The sequence below is a fragment of the Chamaea fasciata genome, unplaced genomic scaffold, assembly GCF_029207755.1.
Source record: "Chamaea fasciata isolate MVZ Bird 193981 ecotype frontalis unplaced genomic scaffold, bChaFas1.0.hap1 SCAF_6, whole genome shotgun sequence".
NCBI classification, from domain to species: Eukaryota; Metazoa; Chordata; class Aves; order Passeriformes; family Sylviidae; genus Chamaea; species Chamaea fasciata.
The window spans coordinates 46,660,643-46,686,914 of record NW_027094091.1 but is presented as its reverse complement, the minus strand read 5'-3'; the positions used below and the strand labels follow the sequence as shown (position 1 = coordinate 46,686,914).

Sequence of the window (26,272 nt, the reverse complement as noted above, 5' to 3'; positions counted from 1 at the left end):
TCCGCCACAAAATGAAAGGCACAGTAGACAGGCTGCAAATCACTTTATCAAATGGAATGATTTTAAAGTGATACAGAAGGATCTGATAACAGCTTCTTTGTCTGTTTTAGTTTCTCCAAAGTTCTAACTGTTCAAATTGCCTAAAAGCATAGGAAAGTTTCCAGTCTCAAAATATTAACTATAAAATCAGATGAAAGAATAGAGGCTACGATGTCATTTTCAATAGACACTTTTTGGTATGTTGACTATTACCTTCTAAAGCAGAAAATGGGTTACTACTCTCGCAAAAGAATAATGCTCCCCTGCACTAACAAAATTTTAACTTCAAATCCCTACTCTGTCTTTCCACTTTTTGCATGAGCAGCCATACATATGGCACTACGACCATCAACTTTTCCCACCTAATTGTGGAAGCACTAAATTACACTTGTAAGCACAAAATTGGAATATTTATAACTGATATTATAATAGTGTTGCTGCAGTAGGTTACTCTTCAGTCTTGGGACAGAGCTAACCTCCATACACTCACAAATAATAAGCAGAAAGGATCCACCAAAGCCAGTTCAGAGTCACAGTAATCTACAAACAATTAAAATGCCCCTAAAAGGTACATCAATATGAAACACAATTAAATAAATCCTTATTTCTTAACTACAACTAGCATTGTAGATGAATGCATAGTATTTTCTTTTTTGGACCTTTCCTAACATAAAAATTCCAAGTATGATTTATTAGAAAAGTGACTTTTAAAGAAACCAAGGCCGTGTGCTAACTCTATGACATAATGGCAGAGCACGTCATTCTGTCACCTCACTTTGGCACACAATTAGGCCCACAACAGCCTTGTCAGACTGCTGAAATATCGTCATGTTTCATTCCATGCAACTAGTATTTGGATGGAAGCTCAACACATATTTGTCCTTAGAAGATGGATAAGGGAAAACTAGAAGAAGATGAAAAAGGAAAATAAAAGAAAGAAAAGAAGACTGAGGAAGAAAATAGCAACGGGACAGAGAGAGGGGGAAAAGCATTGAGATGATGTAGATGGCAGAGACGTGCCCTCAACTGGAGAAAGAGCCTCCCACAACTTCTGGTGGTGCGAGAAAGTCCCTGCTAAGCAGGAGTGCAGGGCAGCAGAGATGGGGCCCCTGGCTGGAGGAGGCACGCTGACCGGGCATGTCATGGGAGCTGATGGTTGGGGCTGGGACATGAGTGTAACACACTGGGAAATCATGAGATGAACGGAAGGAAAACACTAAGCCACCCTTTGATGTGAAAAAGAAGGTGAGAATATAGAAAGTCTGAATTGCATAGCTCTCACTCATCCATGTTGCTCAAATTAGATCAAATCTGAGTGCCTGGGACTGAGAACCAGGAGCCTGCTGATAAATCACTGCTAGTTTTGCCTCCATGGCAGCCACTTAATGAGAGTCTGAATCTCCACAGGCGCTTAAGTGCATTTTCTAGTTTATTACCCAAGCAAAGCATACACTGCAGAATGCACACACTGAATGATTCTGTGGATTAGATAGCTTTAAACTACTTTGATTACCTTTCCTAATTAAAACTGCACTTCACTAAGGAACTGCATTTGCAGTAATAGTCTTATTTAGTCTCTGATGAGAGTTATAATCTATTAAATAAAAATACTTAATTTCTTATTTATTTCTTATTCACATGTGGTTTGGGGTTTTGCTTAGTCACCAAAATACTTTGAGTATTAGAAAATGGTTGTCTTGCCATCTACTGTATAGAATTTTAGCTCTTGACTTTCTGTCTGGAGTATCTCAACTGGCAGAAGGGCTCTGTTCGACTCTGGCAGCACCGTGCAGTGGAAAATTTTCAATGTTCTAAGAGGCAAGAACAGTGCCAATGGCTCCAGAGGGAAAACAAATATTGCAATGCACAAATCCAGTTCTCTCATTGTCTCTCTGCTCTCCCTGCAGGAGCTGGCCCCTACTCTCAGGAAAGGGAGCTGAAGGCACACCATTCACTGTGTTTTATGTACTGTGGATTCTAAGAGCATATTCCCCAGCTTCACAGGGCCTCCTGCAGTACCGTTATTGTAACTCCTGCAGGACCTTTCCTTGCAGAAGTAACCTCAGCCGCACAGCACCCAGGGGAATTTCTTACGCTGGAAGGAGGAACAGAGTTGCATTAACCTGATCTGTGTCCTTCCAAACACACAGTGCGCCACTGATGGTTTGATTCCCCTCATAGGGGTGTGTGAAAGTGATTCTAACCAATATTTATTTTCTTCCTGATGCGATCCAACAGTGTACCACAGTTTGAAGATTAATAGTCAAACATGTAGGGTTAGCTTGTGATCACCCAAGGAGCAGAGCCATTCTTTGTTAGTCTCACCAGCTGCAACAGGGTAAGCTTTCAATGCAAGAGGTGTGCTGTAGCCAGAAGGGAAGATGGGTTAGTCAAAATTGCTTTTCATGCTAATTAGTATGATCATTCCTCTGCCTTTTTAAAATACAAAATAAACACAGACCATATGTGTACAGCCTTGGGCTGCTAAATTGTGCTGCCTCGGACTCATCCCAGTACAACTAAGTGCCACTGGCAACACGGATGGATGCAACATCATTTACCACAAATCCAGCAGAAAAAGAAAACTGAACATTTCCAACTAGTACCTTTTGTCCAGGCCGTCCAGATTCACCAGGTTCACCCTAAAAGAAAACAGATGAAAGACATGAGATCTGAGAAAATGAATTAAATATGGAGCTGTGGAAAACCATAACATTATGATACCCAAAATGTCTGTGACACTGTAAAGTAACATGGACCAACCAACCCCCTTCTCTCTGCACAACTTCTTTAGAACTCCATTACCTTAATTCCAGCCGCAGAAGAGCCAGGGTCACCCTGATACAAAATCCACAAGAAATAGTCACTCATACTACATAAACAATTTTCCAGGAAACACATAAATCATGTAAGAGTATAGCAACATTATATACAAAATAACTGCATAGCAAGACTGCCTGTTTTCTGTGCTGCTACATAGGCATTTAACTAATTAATTACATCAATGTGATTCAGAAAAGGAACAGTATTGTTTTCAAGACCATGCAGAGAGAGATTTAGCTTCACTCACCCAAACATCTATTATTGTTAACCTCAAATTTCACAACTAATAATGTAGACCTAATAATGGCAGATGTTGTGTAAATGTACTTCAGACTGCCAGAATATGGGACATACTTTGACATCTCTAAATTGCCGATCTACATTAAAAATAATTCACTGCTATTTACAAAGAATATGAGCAACCATTTGACCTAATTTTATAGATGGCAAGTGTCAGGACTCAACTGACATCTTTTGTGCCAATGAAGATTCACTTTGGAAATAAACCCCAGTGACCCATGAGTTTATCTCCATCAGGACGGGTCATAGCTTTATTTCCTCAACAATCCCGTACATTTAAATGGATAGATTAATGCATGAAGGGCTATACTTTACAGGATGAGACAGCTATGGTAATCTACATATTTACGAAAAGTCTCTGTTCTGAGAGGGCACCTAGCATTCAAAAAGATTTACCTACATTTTGCTGAGTTTACTGGATTTTATAGGCACTGATACACACAGAAGAGAGGATCAGTTGATTTTTTTTCTTTAAACAATATACCAAAGAAAAAAAACCTACTGAAAAGTTTGCTAGTTAGGCTGTATACTACTGAAGATGACTAGCGTGCTTCTATTTGAAAATTTGTTTATTTATTCGTTTTTATGTATGCATGGAAATCTGAGCTGCTTTATTTTGATGGAGGTGCATGAATGACACTAATATCCCTTACAAGTATGTACCACTGAAAGCCTCAAAACCTTTTATAGCTATAAAGGGCCAAAGCAACTAGGAAGACACATTAAATGGTTAAACATTTTAAAGGGCACAGATGGACACGGAGAAGATACAAAATATTTATAATCCACCTTCATGTATGAATAAAACTTAGATCAAAGAAAAAATTAAGGTACAGTATCTTCTCAAGTCAAGACAGTTTGCAAATGAAGAAATTTTATCAGGGGAACATGTACAAAGAAGGAAGATCCTTGGTAGTTTCTAGGGACCAAGGCTACAGTGGAAGAACAGAAGCAAGAACTCAAGCTTGGGATTGACACTGTCTTCAAAGCAGAATAATTCAACAAATACTTTTTAGTTCTAAAGTCTCAGGTCAAGAGTTAAGGACCCAAGTCCTTATTTTTGAGTGCCACTAGGTACAGCAGTTCAGATAACAAAACTACATTTTTTGCACAAACAGGAACCTTCTCCTAAACCAAGTCTGAATCTGTTGTCACGTGGTATCTCACTCTCTCACCATATGAATAACAATTTATTATTTATCTTACAGAAACTCCACGTAAGCTTTCAAAGAAATATTTTTAAGCGTTATGGACTATGGATTAAATCTCCGATGCAAGAACTTCCCCCTACACTGAAGAACAGGAAAGAATACAAACCCTGTTAAGTAGCTCAAGTGTAATGTAGTGACACCAAGTTTAATGCTTACTCCTAAATTATCAGTCAAAAACCACCCTTGTAAGCTGTGAAAGAGCTGTTGCAAAGCTACCTATCAGCAACTTTAAGCTACAACTCTCCTCTAAGAACTGTATCTTTTTTTTCTGGAAGGAATATTGTCTTGTAGGCAGGGAAAAAGAAGAAAAATATTGAAAGTTAACAAAGTCACAGTTCTGGAAAGTCTGGCAAAAATGAATGCAGAGGATTCTAACCCATTATGGTTAAAGCAGTGCACACCAAACAAACAGAATATATTTCCATGTCACCACCCCACCTCTGAAAATCATATGAAATCTAGAAGAGATGGGAGACTTCTGCATTATGAAGTTCAGGAGGTGTCTTGAAATTTCTTCAGACATAGCAATATGCCTCCTGATGACCTATACTTTCCACAAATTGATCCCAGCTTGACTGTCTAAGTGTTTAAAGTTCACACAGCAGTATTTCAAATGTTATACTTGGGCAGAAAGGATCTCCCACTGAAAGAGAACTTCTTTTCTTTCTTTAAAAAGATCCCAAACAGGAGGATGATCACAGGGCAATATGGGCATTCTCGTGGATAAAAGCTCACCCTCAAGGCTAATGAAGTAGAAAAGCAACAGGTGAAGCTGCACTCAGCTTCCCAGAGAGATTATAAACTTACCATTTACTTGTTGTAGAACTATCTATCTGAACAACAATCTCAATTCATACTTGTAGTGAATTATACTCTTAAACCACATAAGAGTGGATCAAGATTATGTTACCAGCATACATCATCTAAGTAAGTAAATCAGGTTCTTAAGACTTTCATCTATGTTAATAATCATGACTGAAAATAAAGTATTATTTAAATTAACTCCAAGAATCAAGTAACTTGACTATTCTTAAATCTAATGTCTATTTTCAACTGCTGATTTTAGAATATGCCTTAAAATCCTTGTGCTCTTCAAAATACAGATTTACTGTACCCAAATGATAGCTCATGAAGGATTTGCATGCATTTCCTACCAGCTTGCTAAATCCGTCATAAACTTCTCCTTGCACTGAAATGTTTTAAGTTGGCTAAGCCTTACACATGCAGGGGTACAGGAAAAAGTGCTTATGCTTTTGCCCAGGCATAGTCACGAAAATAAATGCTTTTTAGAAGCACATGAGTTCAAAAATTATGGCCAGAAGAGATCAGTATGTCTGACCCCTTCTTATGTGCAACACAGCCTCTACCCTGACTGCTGAAGACTGGCTTGTGTAAGGAAACCACACTGAAAACACCAGTACGATTTTCTGAGCGTGAGTCTCACATGAAAGAAAACTCAAGAAAAAAAAAACTTTGACAAAATCTATTTCTTGGTGATTTCTGTAACATCTTGGTACTTTGCAACAATGAACTAAGAAGGTATAAAGTGAGATTATTGTTCATGTCACTTGGAATAAAGATTTACAGTGTGTCTATTGTCACCTCTTGATTTTCCAGCTGCCAATTTTGGAGGGAAGTTGCCTAACACAACACTGTAATTTTTGTCTCATATTGGTTTGGTCCTACTCTTTGATGGAAACACAGAAGGGGAAAAGCTAAAGGGTGTATCAGAAAACATGGCTATAATTCAATGGGGCAGTTCCAAGTGGCAGGTTGTGATCAAAACTTCTGTATAATGCAAATTTCAACAAACAGGAGTGTTAGCTAGATCCATGCCGATATATTCTGTGCTAGAGTTACTGCTGTATAAAGTAAGAAATCTTATGCTTAGTTGAACAGAACAGTGAGAATTTTTCTGCTGTTCATAAAAATGAACTCAACCAAATCATTCACCTTAAAAAAAAAAACAGCTCAAAATGCATTTTTCTTTTGAATAAATTATTATTTTCATTAGTTGGTTATACTACAAGCATGCCCAAGGCACACATTTTCTTCTCTGCTAAGAAGTGGTGTTACCTTTTCTCCTGTGTCACCCTTCAGTCCATTCTCGCCAGCATCCCCCTATAATTGAAATACACCCTATATTTTAATGATTTTTCTGTAAGCACAGAGTATGCAGGGAAGAGTCAGCATTCCAACATGATTAAAAATGCAAGTTGATTTTGTTAATCAGATAGTCAATCTCTGAGACACGGTCAGGAAGTGGCTATGTCTTATACAGACTTCACTATAACTGTAATTCCTTTCACGGATCTGTAAAAAATCCCCACCACAAAGTATCAAAATACCTGTTGGTATAATCTACCATCTTTCTCAGTTCACTCCAGTTTAGCAAGGGAGGAATAATTTAAAGATTTCATGATGATTCAGCACTTCAAAATTACCAATACATTTTTCTTCCCAACACAGAGGCATTCACCTAGATTCATCTAATAAAATTCAGATGACAGTTAGACAATTCCAGTAGTTTTTATTGGCATTCTCAAGTAATTGATAGCATATACTCTCTGAGTCTGAGGTCCTTCATGAATGATTCACAAACTAAGAAAAACTCACTAAATGTCACTCCTCTAAGGAGCTACCAAATGACTTTATCTCTACATAAACTCTATGCACTGTTTTTGTTAAAAAGCGACATTCAGAAAATACTTTTTCATGGCTGAGTAGACATTTTTTACTCAAAAAATGCCCAAATTTTTTAAAATAAAAAACTCACAATATTTATCCACAAAAAGACCTAATTTCCACCTGGTCACGTAACTATACAAGAAGTCCAGACTACATCAAATGTGTTATTTGTTGTTACATGTTAAAAGCATAGGTTAAAAATTTCTGTAGGACTTGAGGTTCATGTTAAGTGCAAGAAGTATTTAAAATGCCAAAAATATTGATTAAAAAATTTAGTCTACTTAGAGCCAAAGTAGACTAAAACCACACTGCTGGCCTTGGTCAGATAACCAGTAGTACTATTCAAATAGCATTATTCAGTATCTATCATATTGTTCTGAAAACCTTAATGTGTAATTCCATTTGGAGAGAACTTAGCAATTTATACATCCCAGTCACTGATACAATGGGAACTAGCCAACAACCTAGCAGCACTTTAATTAAGGAAACATACATGAAACATGGAAGATTAACAGTAAGGAACGTCATCCCAAGTTAATTTGACATGATAAAGCATAATAAGGGGGTCTTTAACTACACTTTTTAGAAAAAAAAAGGGACAATTATGGAAAAATAGAATGGTTTTAAGAAACAAAAATTCAGTACATATTAAAATTCATTGTTATTTCTTTTTTGTCTGAGAACAAACTAAGGATCACTGAAGTACTTTAAAAATATCATTCTAACAGAAGAAATTATTTCATGATGCATATTTCATGATTACATAGTTCTGCATGTGCAATACAGACTTTCAAGATTTCCCTTTCAAGATTATTTTTATGGTGTGCTTTTGAAAATGTGAAATGAATCACCTTGGCAGAGCATGCTTCCACCTGGTCTTACAGATATTTACACTGACCTGGAAGTGAAATTCAGTTGTAACTGCAAAGACACAGGTAAACATTGCTCAAGAGCAAACTGCACCTCAGTACAAACAACTTACTTTTTAAATGTAAGCTCAGTATACTTGCAGAAGATGAGGCTGTGCACGTATTCCTACTCAGAATAAGGCTTATGCTATTTCTCAGCTGCCCCTGTGAGCAGATGAGGAAACTCAACTCTAAACTCATTGTGCTCCTACCAGCCACTATGCCTGGAAGATCAGAATTACACTCCTCTTTGCAGCTTGGAGCTTGTTCCACCCCCTTGTCTTGCCTTGGTATGACTGGACATCAGAGAAGCAATTTCTTGCTAACTCACTGCAAGTAAGAGCACCATCAGCATGCCACTTTGCTACTGGTGCCTCTGCAGACAGCACCACTGAAGGTCATGGGGACAGACTCCCTTGCTCTTACTTAAACTGACCCAAACACAAATGGAGCATTCCATTTTTAGTACTTGGAGAGCTTGTTATCCAGGTATCACTTAGGATCTATGTAGTTTTATCATTCTGTTGCCTGATTGTTTTATTCCACACAGGTGTCAGAGCATCAAAACCAAGTTCTGAGAAATGTGGGGATCTCTAATTTATTCAGACAGGCTCATCATTTTCTGAGATTCACCACAGTTAGGATTAGTTGCCTGATTGCTCAGCTGTGCAGCCTTTAACACACAATCACTGCACTCTGTGACTAATCCCACTGCAGTAATCACAGATCAATAATTTCCATTAGTAGGTATTATCTGACCCTCAGAAAGGCTGCACAGTGTCACTCAAGTTCTAGGTAGTAGCTGTGGTATTTTATTTTTAAACTTGAGATCGGTGCACTGGCAATTCTCCAAGTACATTATCCAAAACAGAACCACAACAAAGGAAGTGAAACATCTCACCTTTTCTCCTCTTTCCCCAGGGTCACCCTAAGAAGAATAATTGGAGCAAAGAAGTTTTAAGTTACTAACTCAGGCAAAAATCAGTGTTAGCCTTACAATCACTAGTTATTACTAACAGTTATTACTATTACTATGACACAATACAACAAGAAAATCTCCGATGAACAATAAAATATGTAAATTTAATAGATCTCAATGGACAATACAACTTTAACGTGTTTTTTTTAACACTTCAATGGTTTGCATGTGAAGACCTCTCTCTCTGTTTTGTCCTAGACACTGACAAACAGGCATATGTCTGAGAAGCAGCCTGCAGGGACCTAGGTGGCTCCTACATGTGGTTCTCCTTGTTTTGGGAACAAACAAAGGGAAAAAAAAAGCCTGAATGTGAACGCAAAGTCTTATTATTCTGCCAATGGCTCAGAAAGTTCCTCAAGAGAGAGAAAGTGTCTTGAACTGACTAATAGCTATTTCAGAGTAAAGAGTCTTCAGTGCTCCTTATATTCTCTGTAACAATCTCTGTAACAAAAGGATGGCTTATAGCCATTTTTTTTTTTAATTAAATTAAAACATGCTTGAGAAACTGCAAAAGCACTTCTGCACACCAGCCTGATCCTGACAACTCATGTCTGCAGTTCTGGCTCAGAGCTGCACTCTGGCTCATCTTTGCCCCTTCTGATGGCTGGCAGTCGCTAGGCAACTCAGGGACTACAGCTGTGAATACAAATTAAGCATCAACTGCCATAATTTGGCCTCTTTTGTATACAAAGTAAGAAAAGGTCATGCTCCCAAATGGTTTGTTTTCATTCCTGATGGACAAGCAACCAGTCAGTAAATGTAAAGAGGCTGCCTTGCATGTCTGTCAGCAGCAGCATGATGCACAGAATCAGCTGAGGAGCACATATGCACCAGAGATGCTCACTCGCAGTTGATGGGATTAGAATTTAGCATTACCCCTCCAAGAAGCCCACAGATCCCATCACCTTGGACATGTCGAGCTTTCTTTTAAATGAAGCTATCATAAGCTTTATAAGCTTTATGTCCTATTTCCCTTGTTCAATATTAAAACAGCAGAACAAACTATATAACAATAAAGTGCAAAGAGTCATTCTGATGTAACAAATACAGGCTGAGACATGCTGCTAATGAGGCTTGCTGCTAACTTCCATAATACCAGGATCAGCCCTCAAGACTTCACCCTGACATTTGTCAAAGAACTGACGGCAGCAGTTCTTGAAAAGAAGCCTGAAACACATTGTAAGGGGCATAAACAAAGCCTTTCTGAAAAGGTCCCCAAATTCCCAAACACTTGCAGGCATATTGCATTCAGTTGGCAGTGGATGTCTATGCGTCAGTGCCACTGACTGGAATTATACATGCACAGCAGAAGAATATGCTTCTTTATGGTGAGATGTGCAAAGCCTCTTACAGCACTGATGACTGAAGGGAGTGATCAGACCATTAAAAGCCAGTCAGAATAAAAACCCAAGTTGGAAAGCACAACTGCCATCTACACATGCACTCACATACTCCATGCTGCTGTTTTTATTCCATTTTCAATACTGACCTTGAGCCCCGCTTCTCCCTTCTCTCCTGCTATGCCCGGCAAACCAGGTTCACCCTAAAGGCAAAGATAAAAAAAGATGAAGTTAAGAAAGACATGCTGAACCTTCTTATAATGGGTGAGTTTAAATTTTAAATTTAAAAGAATTTTAAAAGACTCTGCAAATGTGTACTCCACAGCTGGGCACTAAAATGACTTATTTCACCAGTTAGGGTGGATTAACTCTAACCCATGTAAGGTAAGAAATTATTCTCCTGAAGGAGGTGGAAACACAGAGATGTCACACTAAACAGAAAGGAGACCTGTGACTCCTGATTCTTAAAATCTGTCCAATTAACCTTAAAAGCACAGTCTTCCCAGCAAGACTGCCAACATTTTCCTCTTCTCTACAACTTAGAAATGCTGCAAGAAAGGCTTATCTTAATTTATTTTGACATTTGTGCTTCTGGTCTCAGATGTAGGACAGATAATGAAACAAAATCAGAAGGGCCTGTTTTAGAAATAGAAGAATTTGGAAAAACAGAGAGCTTTTCAATTTTTTAAATATACTTCGCTTGTCCATTTTTTGTACTTATACCAGTGGCCGAAAAGTGGTTTTAAAACATTTAAAACCTGTCAGCATTACATCAGTGTTCCAAAATTAGGGCATGTTTAATGGGTAGTATATTATTCTTCTACAATTTGAAGGAGTTGATTTTCTTAAGTCAACCAGCAAATAACAGTTATTTCCAATCTTCTTTTCCATCTTCAATTTTAAAAATAAAGGGAAGAAGCAAACAAAAAAAAAAACAACCAAGTGAAACAAACAAAAAACTTCTGAAAGATATTTCTTAGTGTTTATATCCCACATTTATGGGAAAACCACTGATATTCATTTTAGATAAAATGATAATGCAATGGTTAGAATTTATTGTAAAAAAACTAGAGCTTATGGCTTATTATATGAAAGTTTCTGCAGATGTATATCTCAGTTCCACATGAAGTACCTTTGATAACCCTCACACAGAGAACTGCATCACACTTCTGACATGGCAAAGCACATTAAAATAACGGCCAAAGAAAGATTTTAAAAAGTCTGCAACTAGGTCCTTCTAAAAGCTCTTTACTGTTTAAGTGTATAAAAATGTGGAAAAGTTAAATCCAATAGCTAGCATAGCAATCAAATTCTGAACAGTAATCTGTACCAGAAACTCAGTGAACTATTTTCACAGTGTCCAAATTTAGTACATATGATGAACCAATCCTCTACTCAAAAGTTACGGAGACATTAAGATAAAGGCTTTTCCAAACCCAACAAGATGTATTTTCTAGTCCTCCGTAAAAGCCTCCTATAAAGAAATTCTCTCTTTCTTACTTCTGCAGGCAGATTTTATCACACATGTATTAACTCTGATTGTCTGTGAAAGCAAGTTCCGTTGTATTTCTAAATTGGGTAACAGAATCATTAATTACATTTTAACTTCATCAAGAGTTGGGCTGTTTCAAAAAACAAACCAAAATCATCCAAGTTCTAGAAAAACTCGAGTGAGGCATTTTCCAAGCCAGAGAAAAAAATGCTGGGTACCATTAAGCCCTCAGGGAATTAAACAGTCACTTGTGTCAGCCCTTTCTCAAGGCCCCTCTGCACTACAGTAGCTGTGAGGCTGAAAAAGTGGCACAGGCATTTGATATATGAGTGGTCAGGATTTGAAGCTGTTGGAGATGAGGTGTGAGTGTCCTAAAGGATTGACCTAAAAGGCTCTTGAAGACAAAATGAAGCAGAAGGGACCCATGAATATACACCTGTTTCTCCTCATCCTGACACCCCAAACACGCTTGTTTCTGTCCCCTTAATTTTCAAACAGCTGCTGTCGGCTGATGCTTTCAGGAGCTTAAATCTCTAATCAAAAGGTTGAAGTTCCAAGCTTGCACTTTCCTCCCAGGTTTACATATTAGTGCTATGGATGCAGAGCGCTACTGCTGTGACAAAAAGGAGACTGCAGAAATAGAATAAAAATATTATTTTCTGTGGGAAAAAGTGAAAACCTCAGCTTGTCACCTAGTCATAGTAAATCCCCATTCATACCAGCAATGGCATTTTTGACCTATATGCAACTTTGCTATGCTCAGCACTACATTTATAGTATGAAAATACTAGGCAGAGATATTTGAAGTGCAGAAACTAGCTCTGGGAATGGCAAAGACTGAAGTCAAGCCTAGAAGGACAACACAGAAATGACCTTGTGCCTTTATGTTTTTGAAGTGATTATCATTCTGTTTCTCATGTTCAGAAGAACATGGAAAATAGACCTTTCCCTGTGTTAGACCTCTGTTTTCTTGTCTGTACAATGAATCAGGGAGTAATAAGGTGAAGTGAAAATGTACAGCCCATAAGCTGCTTTATGTCCTAGCCCTGATGAACATTCCCAGTGCACAGCTAAACAAGTTTTGTGCCAGGGAGCCTCCTTTTGTCACTCTGCATGTCTTGTAGGACATGCATGGAAGTCTGGCTCTCTGTGCAGATATTTTTACAATTCGAGTAAGCCTTAACATAAACCCACCAAATAAACAAAAAAACCAAACCACAAAAAAATAAAAATGCTCCCCTCAAAGTAGTTATAAAGCAAAGAGCTGTTAACTTTTGAAGACAAGTAGATTGATAGCCCTTCCCTACTTAAATACTGTGTCATTTTAGCCATGTTGATCCCAACAAATGATTTTGATTCTTGGCATGAAAATAATTTTAAATATTTCTGTTAGTAAGCATAGTTAGCAATTTTTCTTCCATTTAGTTACTTTTGTTTATTTATCCATTTATTACTAAAAGCATGTATTAAAACCAGAATGAAAAATACTTTAAGAGTAAAACTGGAGTCTAAAATAAGTACACTTCAGCCCCACAGGTTAGTGTTTCGGAGATGAAAAAAAAGCACAGCTGACCTTTAAGAGGCTGAAGATGATGACACTGCTATTCAAGGAGTGATGAATGCAAGGGAACACCAGACATTCAACAATGTCATTCAACACAACAATTTAAATCAGACTGCTTTTCAACCTGATAAAATGAAAGAAGCTATAAAGCTAAATCCTTAATGACACGTTTTTTACATTCACCAGGCCATGGCTAACGTGTTTCCTGACTGCTGTTGTAGTGCCTCTTTAACAGCATTAACAGCAAAAGTGTTAGGTTGCAGAAACAATTGTCTTCTGCACATCAGCTATCTTTCAAATCAAGGCAGAATACTTTTATTTATTTTTTATTTCATAGAATCACAGAATGCTTGAACTTAGAATGCACCTCTGGAGATTGTCTTTGAGGCCCTTACTTGGATTCTACCCAGTATGTCCATGTCTTTCTTGCAGTGAGGAGCCTACAACTGGACACAGGGCTCCAAGAGTGGCCACAAAAGTGGTTTTTTCCAATTTAAAGAGTAATTTTTTCTGCAGTACATCTAACCTTAGCTCACAGCCTTTCTACAGTCATGAACTCCTGAGAAATTGTCACTCAATAACAGAGTGATGGTAATCATTCTAAAACTTTCTAGTGTCTATAAAACACAACCCATGATCCCAGTTAGAGAATTAATGAGGGCTAAACTGCACCCTCACACAAGGAAAAGATGTTTCCCTGAAAAGCTGTGTGAAGGTACCCTCAGAGCATCCCCCTGGAACTTTTACATAAAAGGGATTGTCGCCAGCTGCCCAGGCCCTCGGCTGGAGTCTTCGGGGCGCTGCGACCTTCCCAGGTGAGTCGCCCTGAGGGGGGCGGCCTCAACCCTAGTGGCACAGGCACTCCAGCAGAGTGATCAGCTCTTTTGTGATGGCCACCGAGGTGACCGAGCCTGTCAGCTCTTTTTCCAGGCTCTCGCTGCGATTCCAGCGTCTCCCAAGCAGCGCAGGAGAGAACACAGGAGTCCAAGGTGGTCTCCAGGAGCCTTCTTTAATCGGGAACCGACAACTCTCCAAAGACCCTCAGGCTCCTGAGAGCCGGGGTTTTATAACCAACAAAGGGGGTGGGGTTAACATAACAACCAATAGGAATGTGGATTGAAAAGTTAACCAATCGGGGAAGGGATCCAAAAGGAACCAATCCGGGGAGAGGATTCGAACCAATAGGGATACAGTAACCAAATCACCAATCCCAACCAAGCTCATTAACATATCAAAAATGCTCTCCATGAGCAATAACAGATTAACTAACTAAATTAAGGGCTGGACGCCCTCCAGGGGAGTGCTGGAAGCGCTGTTCCCTCAGTGCTGCCCTCATGTGCCTCCAGAGGGGATGTGCAGCCCTGGTTTTGTGCCTGAGATGTTCTGATTTTCTGAAAATTTTTTCCCAGGGAATTTTCTGTAAACAGGAGAAGTGTTTTTGTAAACTGTGCTTTGTTTTAATTCCTTTTCCTAGCAGGGAGTTCTCCTTGATGTCCCTCTGGCCTGACCAATGTCATGGAAGATGTTTGTCTTTCTGTCACCAATCAAATTGGTCTGTGTAGAATAGTGTAAAAGGGAGACACATCCCAAAAATAAAGGAGTCATTTTCAGCCGTCTGAAGTCGGAGTCTGTGTCGTTGTGGTGTACAACAGTGTCAGGGGTGGACAGGGGGGAAGATGCTGTAGTGAGGTGTGAAATGTCTCGGTACTCAATTTAAAAAAATTCTTACTTGCCCTTTCTGCCCTTCTGCATTCTTATTCTCAGCTAAACTACAGTGCAGAAGCTGTCCTGTGCAATGAAAGTTGTGTGGAACTACCACGATACACCAGAATAAAAATAAAGTTCTCCTTCCTGGCACCGTGATGGAAAGAGCAAGAGCTCTGGGGGATGCTGTGGTACCAGCACGATCTTAACTGAACATCCTGTCTATAAGGTTCTGTTGTACCAAAGGAGCAACAAAAATACCCAGATGCACAAATGTCATGCCCCACACTGGTAAATGTGCAAATATTGCATTATTTATTTTTATTTATTTATTGTTTAGGTAATCCTTGACTTCTTTTTCATATGTAGTTACTTTTATCTTCCCTTTGTGTTACTTGACCAACCCCAAAAGAAGAGTTCTCTTTTCATTACATGACCCACTACACAAATAGATGATAAACTACTGGAAAATGCTAGAAAAACGTCCTTTTCCCAAATTTCATGTAAAAACTATGCAGAAAAAGAAGGCAATTATCTAGCTGCAGAAGAAGACACTGCCACTAGAACCCTTACAGACACTGAAGTCTCTGGTTTTTCACCACCAGAAGCCAATTTTTTTCAGTTTGCTGAATTCACAAATGGTGGAAATAAAAATTTCCAGCAAATGTTCTATTATTCATACTCCTACCCAAAATCAATCAGCTTAACTCAGCAGGCCTGTAAATGTTCCAGTAATTTATTTAATGACAACTTACACAGAAGTATGCTGCAGACACAGTGGGATTGTTTTGCTGTTTACACTCTATAAAGAAATTGCAGAGTCCCCATCAGTGGAATATTGACAGTTCACTTTCAAATAGGTATGTTGCAATGTTTGTTTACTGTCATTTACAGGAATGTACTCATCCTGTTTCAGGAGCAAGCCTGTAGATGGGGTGCTGCCACTGACAGTTCCACATGTTAACCCCAAATGCCCTGAGAGGAGGATAAGTACTTTGGTTCCTCAAAAATAGCAGCACTCAAACAAACTAAGTTCCTTCACTACTGCAGTGAATTAGAAAGAAGACTGTTCCAAATCAGCAAACTGCAATGTTGAAGCATGACCAAATGAGCTACAAAGGGGATCATCTTTAGTTATTCAAAACCTTCTGATAATTTCTAGAAATGGCTTCAACAAAATGCTTGGAGTCTCAAAAGTGTTTGGCTTTTTCTTCCAACTGATATCAATTATCAAGGCAAACAAAATGCTAACACGTCAAGAATATACCCAACCCAGCCATTCAGTGGAAGAGTTTCAGACAATTCAAAACAAAAGCAGAAGAATATTCCTTTGAACACATGGCAGAACACCTTGGTTCAAGTCCTGACACTCTTGAGCCTGTATTAACTGTATAACTGAATTAACACTGACAGACTTGTCTTTCCTGTATTTGGGCAAAGAACAACTTTCAGCACTCTGCTCAATAAATAGGTGTAGCAGTTTCCTCAGACACTCTTGGGGTAGGGGCAATCTTACTGCTTACACTGAAAGTGAATCTGAATTTGGTGAGTACTCAAGTGTATAGAGCATTGCTTGGGCTCTGTGGGTAACATGAGAAAAAATCTGTCAATACGAACTCATAAAATCCACTTCAGAACAGGTTTGAAAATGTATTACCCACTAGAGTCCATATCAAAGGAGCTGAGGCAGTTGAAAGCATGCTTCTCCTAACTGGAGTGCTTTCTGCCCTTGAGGCATATACCTTCATATCCAGAATTAATCAGTTAAAAATAACATGGCTGGAGGCCCCAGCTTTTCTTGTTTGTAACAGAGAAACTGCCTGGAGGCTGCAGTTCTGAAATAGGTTTTGTTTTGGTCAGATGCATAACTCTGTCGACACCAGCTGGTTGATATCCACCTCACCCTGAAAGAAAGGCTGTCAGTATTGCTATATTTTTCAGTCACTAGAATGTAATCAATTCAAGGATAGGGAAACACAAGAGGCCCCAAACCTAATCCAGTCTAATTTTACTCGAAAATACAAAGATGAGGACAGAGGGTAAAAAATTGTTTTTTCAGATATGTTACCATGATTTCCATTTCAAACCAGGGTTGAATTCAATTCCTTTCAACTTGCTTTTTGCACCCCTCAAAAGTAACTTAAAATTGTTTGTTTAAGGGCTGGAAATCTCTCCTGGCCCACTCACCAACTGAAATTAAGTGGAAAGGCTCTTCAACAAGACTCAGCTGGCCTGCAAACCTGTCTGAGAATTTGTGAACTACATTTATGATGTTTCCTCCCTTTATTTGAAAAAAATGTTAGTACACTCATCCCCTTCCTCATTTTGCTGAAGAAATTTGATACTGGTACCTTCAAAATGTATTCCTACACAGCACTGTACACAGTAATAAGGAAATACATGAAAATTAGAGGAACAAGAAGCTGGAAGAAAGCAGTAAGACATGTGCATACCCAGACTCTGAACCTACTGACAAAAAGGAAAATTCTTCTGAGGTTTAGCAAATCACTACTGCAAATCTACCAAAAGAATTTGAAATGAAGGGATCTATCCTGACCACTCATTCTGTTTTCAATACACCCTTACAAAAAACCCCACCAAAATATCAAGTACTACATGGAAAAAGTGATTTATGGAAGTTTAGAGTGAGGGGTTTATGCACTCCAGAAAAACTCTTACTTATAACAAAGAGAGTTATTTGCACAAACTCCAAAAACTGGGTTTCTTTAGGCCAAATACCATCTTAAATTAAGGAATCTCTGCTTTTCTCCTTGTGTCACTTCTGCAGTCACTGAGAACCCTTTTCAAATCAGCACCACTTAACAAATACCAGAATATATATTCTATACTTGCAGAGCTGAACTTTCCAAGAAGCCCTTTGTGGCCATTTCAACATGATTAATTTAGGGATATGGTATCCTTAGATCACTGCAGCCTCCTATCTCCAGGCAGAACTAATGCTTTTCTGTACTTGTCAAGTGCCTGAGGAGCTTCTGCCAGGGATGGAGAAAGGGAAGTTTATCTGCCATTGCATCGTGATAGAAACCTGTGGATTGCACAACAGTCTGCAAAGGAAAAGCAGCATTCAGAAAGACTCCTTATCCCAGCAGGTTTGGTCCATCCCAGAAACAACACTCTCTCCAGCTGCAGGTATTATTAAGCAGCTCCTTTCCAGTGACTGTTCTCAAGATAAACTTGCTGTAGTTTCTCAAATGTAGGAACAGATGAAGATTGTAAATGTCCTTGCAAGACTACCTATAATGTTTCACTGGATTTGGCCCTATGCGTGAAGGTTTTATGGCAGTGATTTTGCTACTCTGAATACAAGAAAAATCTACTAGTTATCAGTCCTGCAAAAACATGTGGGTTGTGTAAAATTACACTTACTCTAATATCTAGAGACTGTCTATGAGAAGTGGTTCATATGTTAAGGGATTAGACAACTGCTTTAAGTGCACTCAGAATTTATGATCTCATTCCCAGATGCATTGGTCAGACTTGTCAATCATCGCCCATGACCCAGAATTTCAATTAAAGAAGAGGTGAAAAGAAAAAAAGGAAAATTACAGGGGCACATACAAGATGGAGATGACCTAACACTGTTTTGTTCAACTGCTGGAGGACAGAGCAAAGCTCATTCATTGCTGACATTAATATGCTGAAAAATAACTCATTGTCCAAATGAGAAAAGCATTCACACACATAATTTTAAGCATGTAATTAACACTCACTGCCTTTTAAACTAAGGAAAAATATTAACTTGGAACTTAGTGAACTGCACATGCTGCTGTTTGACAGAGAGAGCTCACTGACCAAAAGGCAACCAAAACAGTAAGGCTTCTGTAAAGTCTTTTAACTATGTAACTTCTAAAAAGAGGATGATTCATATTGCACATACAAGTTGAACCCAACTATTCTGCAAGTCACCAAGAATGTGAATGAGTAAAGCCAGAAGGGCCAGCAGCTGGCTCACATACAGCCCAACTCTTAAAATTACCACTCTGGTCCTCATTCAACATCTTGTGTGTCGCACTGCACTGAGAATCTGTTTTTCCACAGAAACTGGAAGAACTGACCTTTTGATAGTAAAATATTAACATGGGATTCCTAGGCTGCATTATACTTTCTAACTTTAGACAAACACTGCTTCAGTTTAAACTTAATTTTTATCACTATTTCCAAGCTAACATTTTTTTTATCTATTCATTAAAAGAGATAGCAACATTCAACTTTCATCTGCCTAGTATTATATGAAAATAATGTATTTTTTGCAAACAAGGAAGTGCTTTCTAGTCAGTATTGACCGACAGTTGGGAAATCAAACTAAAGAATGCAATACCAATTTATTTTTATCTGTGTAGCTTTTGTCCTGGCATCTATGTTTCACTTTATTAATTTAGTTTATTTCTTAGAGGTCAAAAGTAAAGCAGTTCAGCTACACTAAAAACACACTGACACCTTTAATAAAGTGGTAATAATTTTAAAGTGTCTGCGAAGTTATAGATGTTATGAACATTGAAGTAAATCAAATAAACAGACACCCATAAATTGAAAATTTTGGAGTTTTTAAAAGCACAATTTAAAATTAATAACCAACATTTAAAGATGTGTTTGCATCTTCCCATAATGTTCAACTGCACATTTCTTTTATGCCCCCTGAAACATGACAGCAGATAAGTCTATGTGGTCTCCTAAAAATAGACATGCAACAACCTTGCCATAGAGCTTAAAAAAATTCCCTGTCTCCCAAAATGACACATTAATCACACATTTGACACATTTCATTAGCATCAATTTTTCTTCGCGTCTGAGAGAATTTCTCTGGCTGGAGTTTGTATGATTACTATTGAAAAAAGTTCTCGAATAAAATATGAATCATCAGTCCTGTTCTATTCAAAGTGGTTTCCAACTTCAGTCCATCCAGTCTTCTTACAAATTCCTAAAGATATGCTACAAAGTAATTTTTCACTGGCATTTCAGTCAGGCCATAAAAATTACTTGAATTATGTACAGCAACAGCATCTCGGTAAGTACTGTCTACCATTCCTGTTGCAATTGAATGCAGCTGTAAAATATGAAAGAAAAAATCTGAGGGCTTAATGAAAATTTGTTTCATATTGTTTTGTAACAAATTCTGGTATTTTACATAGATATATACTAAATTCTAAATATTTTTTATTTTGTTATTTCACATTACTCATAATAGTCTGAATAGTTTAAAAATAAATTCCCATTGCTATCACTAAAGTGAAATAAATGATCATGACATTATTTCTTATAATTACTCAAAACACAGGTCTAATACAATGTATTATGCTATTAGAAACAATATATCCTTTTTTTAAAAATTAGAATTGAAAGTAAATTATTTGAAACATCTTAACACTTATTCCTAGGGCTCTTGATGACGGAAGCAGAAGAGATGATTGTCTAATACAACCCTTATACACTACCATCTGCTACTGCTTGAACCTGGTGAACATATTTATCATACATTTTCCTTTTGGCATCCCCTTGCCAGTGCTTTTGAAGTTCACTAGGAATGCTAGGGCTTGTGAGAACAACAGATGGATTAAACTCTTTACAGTCAAGAAGGTGTACTATTTAAACTTCGTCACCCAGATTTGCCAGGAAACCTTAGCAATGCTGTAACACAGTCCTGCTGCTTTACTGTGACCTCTCCTTATGGAAGGCTGTTCTGGACTACGACTTTACTGAGAGATGACAGCGACTTGCCTAAGTTAGCATTTCCTCTTGATTGTGTTCAAAAATATTTGTTTGATTTATTCCTCTGTGTTTTCATCCCCAAAATTCAATTTCAAATTATACTCCAGCTGCACTTCCATCTCTTCTTATTTCTCTATTTATAGGTTGTATTAGCAATGCATTGGGTACCATATCAATACCCAATATCAACGTGTTTGCACTGTGGAATTGAGTTAACAAAAAGTAAAAAAACCCTTTGTTTGTAAATATGCTGACCCAAGTAACACACTACTAATAGGCATTTCCTTCTACAACCTGTCAGTCATCATCAAATCTGAACACTGGACTTTCAGCTTAATTAATTACATTTGCTGCTTGTCCAGGTAAAACTAGAAAAAAATTACTATAAAAAAATTACTTCAGAGCACAAAGCACATTATACAGTCTTTTTCATGCAGCCAATTTGAAACCACAGCTCTGGATATAAGGTTCCATACTGCTCATGTGAACAAGCCAAAATTGCTTTAATCCACTACATAAATAATGGCAGTGCTGAAAAAGTCAGAGAACTCACCACTTGTCCATCTCTCCCGGGAACACCAGGCACTCCAACAGAACCCTAGAGGGAAACAGACGCCAGTGTTTAGCAAATTAAACAGGTCATGAAACCTTTCATCTCATAATACAGTATTTAGAAATAATGGTGAATGTTTGCTTATTGTAGCTGCAATAAATTTTTCAAGAACTCATTTTTATCCAAGCTGAGCTCTCCTTTCAGTTGAAATTTTATACTAATTAGACATATTCATATAAAAATGTTGTACATTTTTAAGACTTTCAAAGTATGGCCTTTTCCAGAAAGAAGCTTCAAGCTCATGTTTTGTAATGTTGTGGATGCTTCGTAAGAAATGTAAGAATTAAAATGCTATTCCATTTACTGCTCTCAATAAGTTTTGAGACTGATCCCATGCAATCGAATATAGCACCTGAACAACACTATTAATGCTTCCAGAGGCATCATTCAAGCTCAATAACTTGTGGCACCAATGCATCTCAAGGCTTTTAAGAGATAATCTGCAGTGATTCAGTCTGACAGTAAAAATTACAGATGCACTTTTAAACTGCACCAATATTAGTGCAATCAAAATTAAAAGGTCAATACAGGGACAAAGGTACAAAGAAGGAAAAAAATGAACAATGAATCATAACATTGGTGAGATCTTTTTTACAAAGCTCTCATACTTTAAGTTTCTATGTGATGGATAATTTTTTGAAGGACCTTGTGCAACTTGCTATGGAAGTTTACTAAAAACACAAAGCATGAGGAAAGCAGGAGAGCTGCATCTGCTTGTACAGCATTCTCCTCTTATTTTATAAAAATGGTGCTGCTCAGCAAGGGAACGGAAAGAACTGCAGCATGGCAATTCCCCCTCTGTTTTGGTTAGAGGTTTCATTAAAATTATCACCAACACCCAAAGGAAATTTGTCCAAAAGGCATGCATGCATTTGTCAATAATAGAGTTGGGAAATCCTGTGAAACAGGGAAAGGAAGGAACTCATGAGGGTCTTAAAAACCCTCCAAGAGCTAGTAAGAGAGCTTTGAATTCGTGAGAAATAATAAACCGCATCCCAGCATATCTCCATGACTCCCAAAGCTCTCCCCTTTCTCCCAAAGCTCCCACTTCAGCATCCTTGTTGTCTCTCTTTGCTGGATACATGGTCATGGCTTTAAGCTACTGCAAAGGGGCCTGAGTGAACATTTTCACATCTCTGTATCAGTTTTCCAGAAAACTAGAAGGCAAAGCTCAGGAGGGCATTAAACCATTAGCCTCAATAAACTATCCTATGTGTAACAGTTCCTCCTCTCAGTGGCAGCTGATTATTTTTCTTACGAAACACAGGATGTTAGAAAGTGTAAAATGAAGCTGATTCTATTGTGATAAGTAAATGTTTATCAGATATTCAAAGGTTCATCAGCACGTGGGTTTTGCTGATGTTGTACACGCAAAATATCCTTCTTCACAATTCTTAGGGGGTCTGCTTTATAATGGCAACTTAGACATGAGACACATTCCTGCATTGCCAAACACAAAGGGTAGTCCTCTCCTTCAGCCTGTAAACTCTATATAGCCCACAGCTGCCAAAATTCCACCGATTTGTATACTTTGGGATTATGTTTTTACACATCACACATTTTTCTTTCGTTAAAAAAGTTTCATTTTAACAGATGCTTCACTCTAAAGAACATCATCTCAGAAGAAGAAAAGCATGCACCTTTCTCACATATGTCAATACTACTTATCCCTTCCTCCTTTTTTTACCTTCATACAAATTATAGCTGTTTTATTAAATACCTTTCATACAACTTTTCAATCTTTTGAAATCAGCTAGAAAATTACTCACCTTGGTGGTATGTGAGTCAGATGCCAGAAAAGTACCACTGACTAGCTGTTACTGCTGATATTCTGAGGACTGTTTTAATGATGCAATTCCATAAATCTTAAACTCACTCAATCAAACCGAGGCAGTCAGCTTTAATGAGTGTAAATAACGTTGAAGGCATTCCCAGGAAGTCAGGTCTCAGGTTACAGAAGGAACAGGAAGACACCGGCAGACCACCTGAACGCCACCAGCCAAGCACTATTTATCAGCAACACCTACAGCCTTTGTTTCTGCTGGTCAATTCTTTAGTCATATGGCACTGATCTACTCCAGTAAAGACATGCATTTAATCAGAAACTTTATCTCCCCACCTTTCACAAGGTTTTAAGTTTGGTTTCCTAATCGTACCAGTGTATGAATGAGAAAATTATAGTGACCTTTTCACCTGAAAGTTAAGCAGACAGATTGAAAACAGTCTGCTCTGCATCACTTGAACTTCTTATGATGGGGGAAATGAGAAATCTTGTGCCTCACATTATATGGCTTCATTTTGCAAGAATAAAATTCAGAACCTAAGCTAATTGATTCAATGCAGTGTACAGTAGTTTATTCCATTCACCTTTTCTGCTTGCAATTTGGCACAGGAGGAATAATCACTTTCACAGCATTGTTGTTTATACTATACCTTTTGTCCTGGAGGCCCCTGAGGTCCCTGCAAAGGGAAAACAATTCAATTAACATCAAAACTCCAGCCAATTTAAACTGAAATGACTAATTAAGACTGTCTTATTGTGTAAGCACTCTGATACTGGACTGAAATCAGCTGATGTTTCATAAATCAAAGAAAAGTAAGTTTATGCTCAAAACCCACAATGAATCTTTTCTCTTCGCATTTGGAACTGAACTAACTACTAACTAGAATACTCAAATTTTCCCCCTTCTAATCTTTTCTCTTCCAAGCCATCTGTTTCTTCTAATACTGACAAATCTCCCAGCATTAAGATGACTGTGGTTTTTCTCTCTATCAGCTAACAGCTGAAGTTGTGTGTCCACAGTAATATATCAGCTTGTCAGCATAAAAACAAGGTTTATGCAAACAAGTATTCTTGAGATAGAGACAAGCATAAACCTCAGAATCTTCTCACCTTCTAAGTACCAGCACACATGACTGTGTTACACCCAACTTGCCATGTGTGCCATCATTTGCAAATGACGAGAAAAATCTTTAACTTCAGAAATCATTAAGAATGCTCTTGGGAAGCAAAGAACCACCATCTTGTCCCTATGGCCTGAGAAGACAGGAAGGGATATCGCAATTCAGGAAAGTTTAACTTTCCTTAATGTCATACAGGAGGCAAGGTCTTGTTGATATTAAGAGGATCCATTTCTCATCTGGTGTCTCTGAAGTACCCAGGTGGCCACAGTGGAGAGGGGAAACAGAAAGCAGATCAACCAACCATATCTTGGACACTTTGGCAGTCTGTTTTGGTAACAGCCAGACCACGTTCACCACAGTTCTATGCATTTCTGTCCCCAGGTTCCTATAATGGCCACTGGTGCAAACTGTGAGGGCTGGTGCTGCATCAAGCAAAGTGAATGCAGAGTCCATGTGGGTGCAAAACACAACACAAAATCTGGGAACGCAAATCCTTCTGATGTGAGAAAGAATAAAATGGATTTTATTTGATTCATTTTGAGAAAGGAAAGGATTGATACCAGAACTGCAATTATGCAGGAAAACAAAAGGATTTCTGCTTCAAAATGTGATGCTGATTTTATTCTTAAATTAGTGTGAAGTTAGGCAGAATCCTCCACTGTTGGTAGATGCAGGGCCTGTTGGAACATTTGCTCCAATGCAACTTGAAAGTGTGAACAAGGAAAAGCTCCACTGGTGGTAATTCTGAGTGCTGCATCCCCTGATGTGAATGAAAGCCTTGCAGTTTTAAATGTGGATCGGCATGTCTAAGGTTTGGCATCAAACCTTGCAAAACCATAGATCAATGCTGCTTCTTGAAACTTTTGCCTGATTGTTTTAACAGAAAGAAAGTATTGTGAGCATCTCCTTTAGACTGTAGAGACAGATTATGATAAAGGAAACCTACCTGTGAGGTGGAGGGTGACAATTTCACTCCCTTGCCTTCAAAAGAAAGCAGAAGTACCTAAGCACTCAGCACTGGTGATGATCAGAGCAATGAATATAGTGAGCATCTGCCTTTTCAGATGGAGAAAAATGTCCCTAGCTCACAGTGTTTCACAAAAACTGCTGTGTGAATCAAGTCTTCTTTTCAGTAAGTGCCTGAGAGTGAGTGATCTGCTGGGTAAGGAGCCACAAATACAACAAGTCCACAGTGTTCTGACACTGTTCAAGTGCCTGACACCATCCTTTTCTTCTTCCATGAGAAAGACACAAGTTTGTCTAGAATTTTAAAAAATCAAGAAATTAATGCTCGAACTAGTGTGTTCCCTACAGCAATGTTATCAAACTAGGCTCCAAATGTCTACATCCTGGGCATCAGTTTTCTGTTGACCTGTTGCAAACTAGCCTGCTACATTTCAGGGTTAATTCAGGTCTTGGGAAAAATCCCTCCATCAGTACGCCAAAGTGAATACAGAACAACTGAAGACCCCCTTCATAGCTCATACCATCTATTTTTATGTCCAAGGGATGGATATATCAGTTTCTAGCTACTTAAGAAGCTATTAAAGACCTTCAGCTATATTAAATTATCATTTGGGAGCCCTTAATACAATACTGCTGTATGAAGGTAAATGATAATTCACTTACTAATATTAGCCCCCAAAGCAACCTGTTAAATGTACGCTCTGTTGAGGACTTTCTGCCTGGTGCTTGCAGCTGTCAGCCTGTGGGATGGATATAATTCAAGACATTGCAGAAAAGATTTTTTCCCACAATTTTCTCCTCATCCCTGACATGGTTCCAGCTTCTCCAGATAAGCTACTGAATATGAAAATATTTACATAGCAGCATAGTCTTCCTTTTATGGTGGCTTTAAAATGAATCATTCAGAGAAACGAAGCAGCAGGTACTTATCAATAAATATTTTATGCAATTAGAAGTTTTCCATTTCTGGTACTTAAGCCTTTTCTCAGACTGGAAGTAGCCCTGGTGTTCCAC

The 26,272-nt window shown here is 38.2% G+C and overlaps 1 protein-coding gene across 1 annotated transcript in view; it reads right to left on the bottom strand.

Annotated features, from left to right (window-relative positions):
• The window catches only part of COL25A1 (collagen type XXV alpha 1 chain), a 298,968-nt gene that overhangs the window by 48,722 nt on the left and 223,974 nt on the right, over positions 1 to 26,272 (bottom strand). The window contains exons 11-17 of the mRNA XM_066186248.1: positions 23,822 to 23,848; positions 21,329 to 21,373; positions 10,438 to 10,491; positions 8,871 to 8,897; positions 6,450 to 6,494; positions 2,845 to 2,877; positions 2,646 to 2,681 (exon numbers count right to left, since the gene is read on the bottom strand). Of these exons, the coding sequence (XP_066042345.1) occupies positions 2,646 to 2,681; positions 2,845 to 2,877; positions 6,450 to 6,494; positions 8,871 to 8,897; positions 10,438 to 10,491; positions 21,329 to 21,373; positions 23,822 to 23,848 (267 nt within the window). The remainder of the gene's footprint in view (positions 1 to 2,645; positions 2,682 to 2,844; positions 2,878 to 6,449; positions 6,495 to 8,870; positions 8,898 to 10,437; positions 10,492 to 21,328; positions 21,374 to 23,821; positions 23,849 to 26,272) is intronic.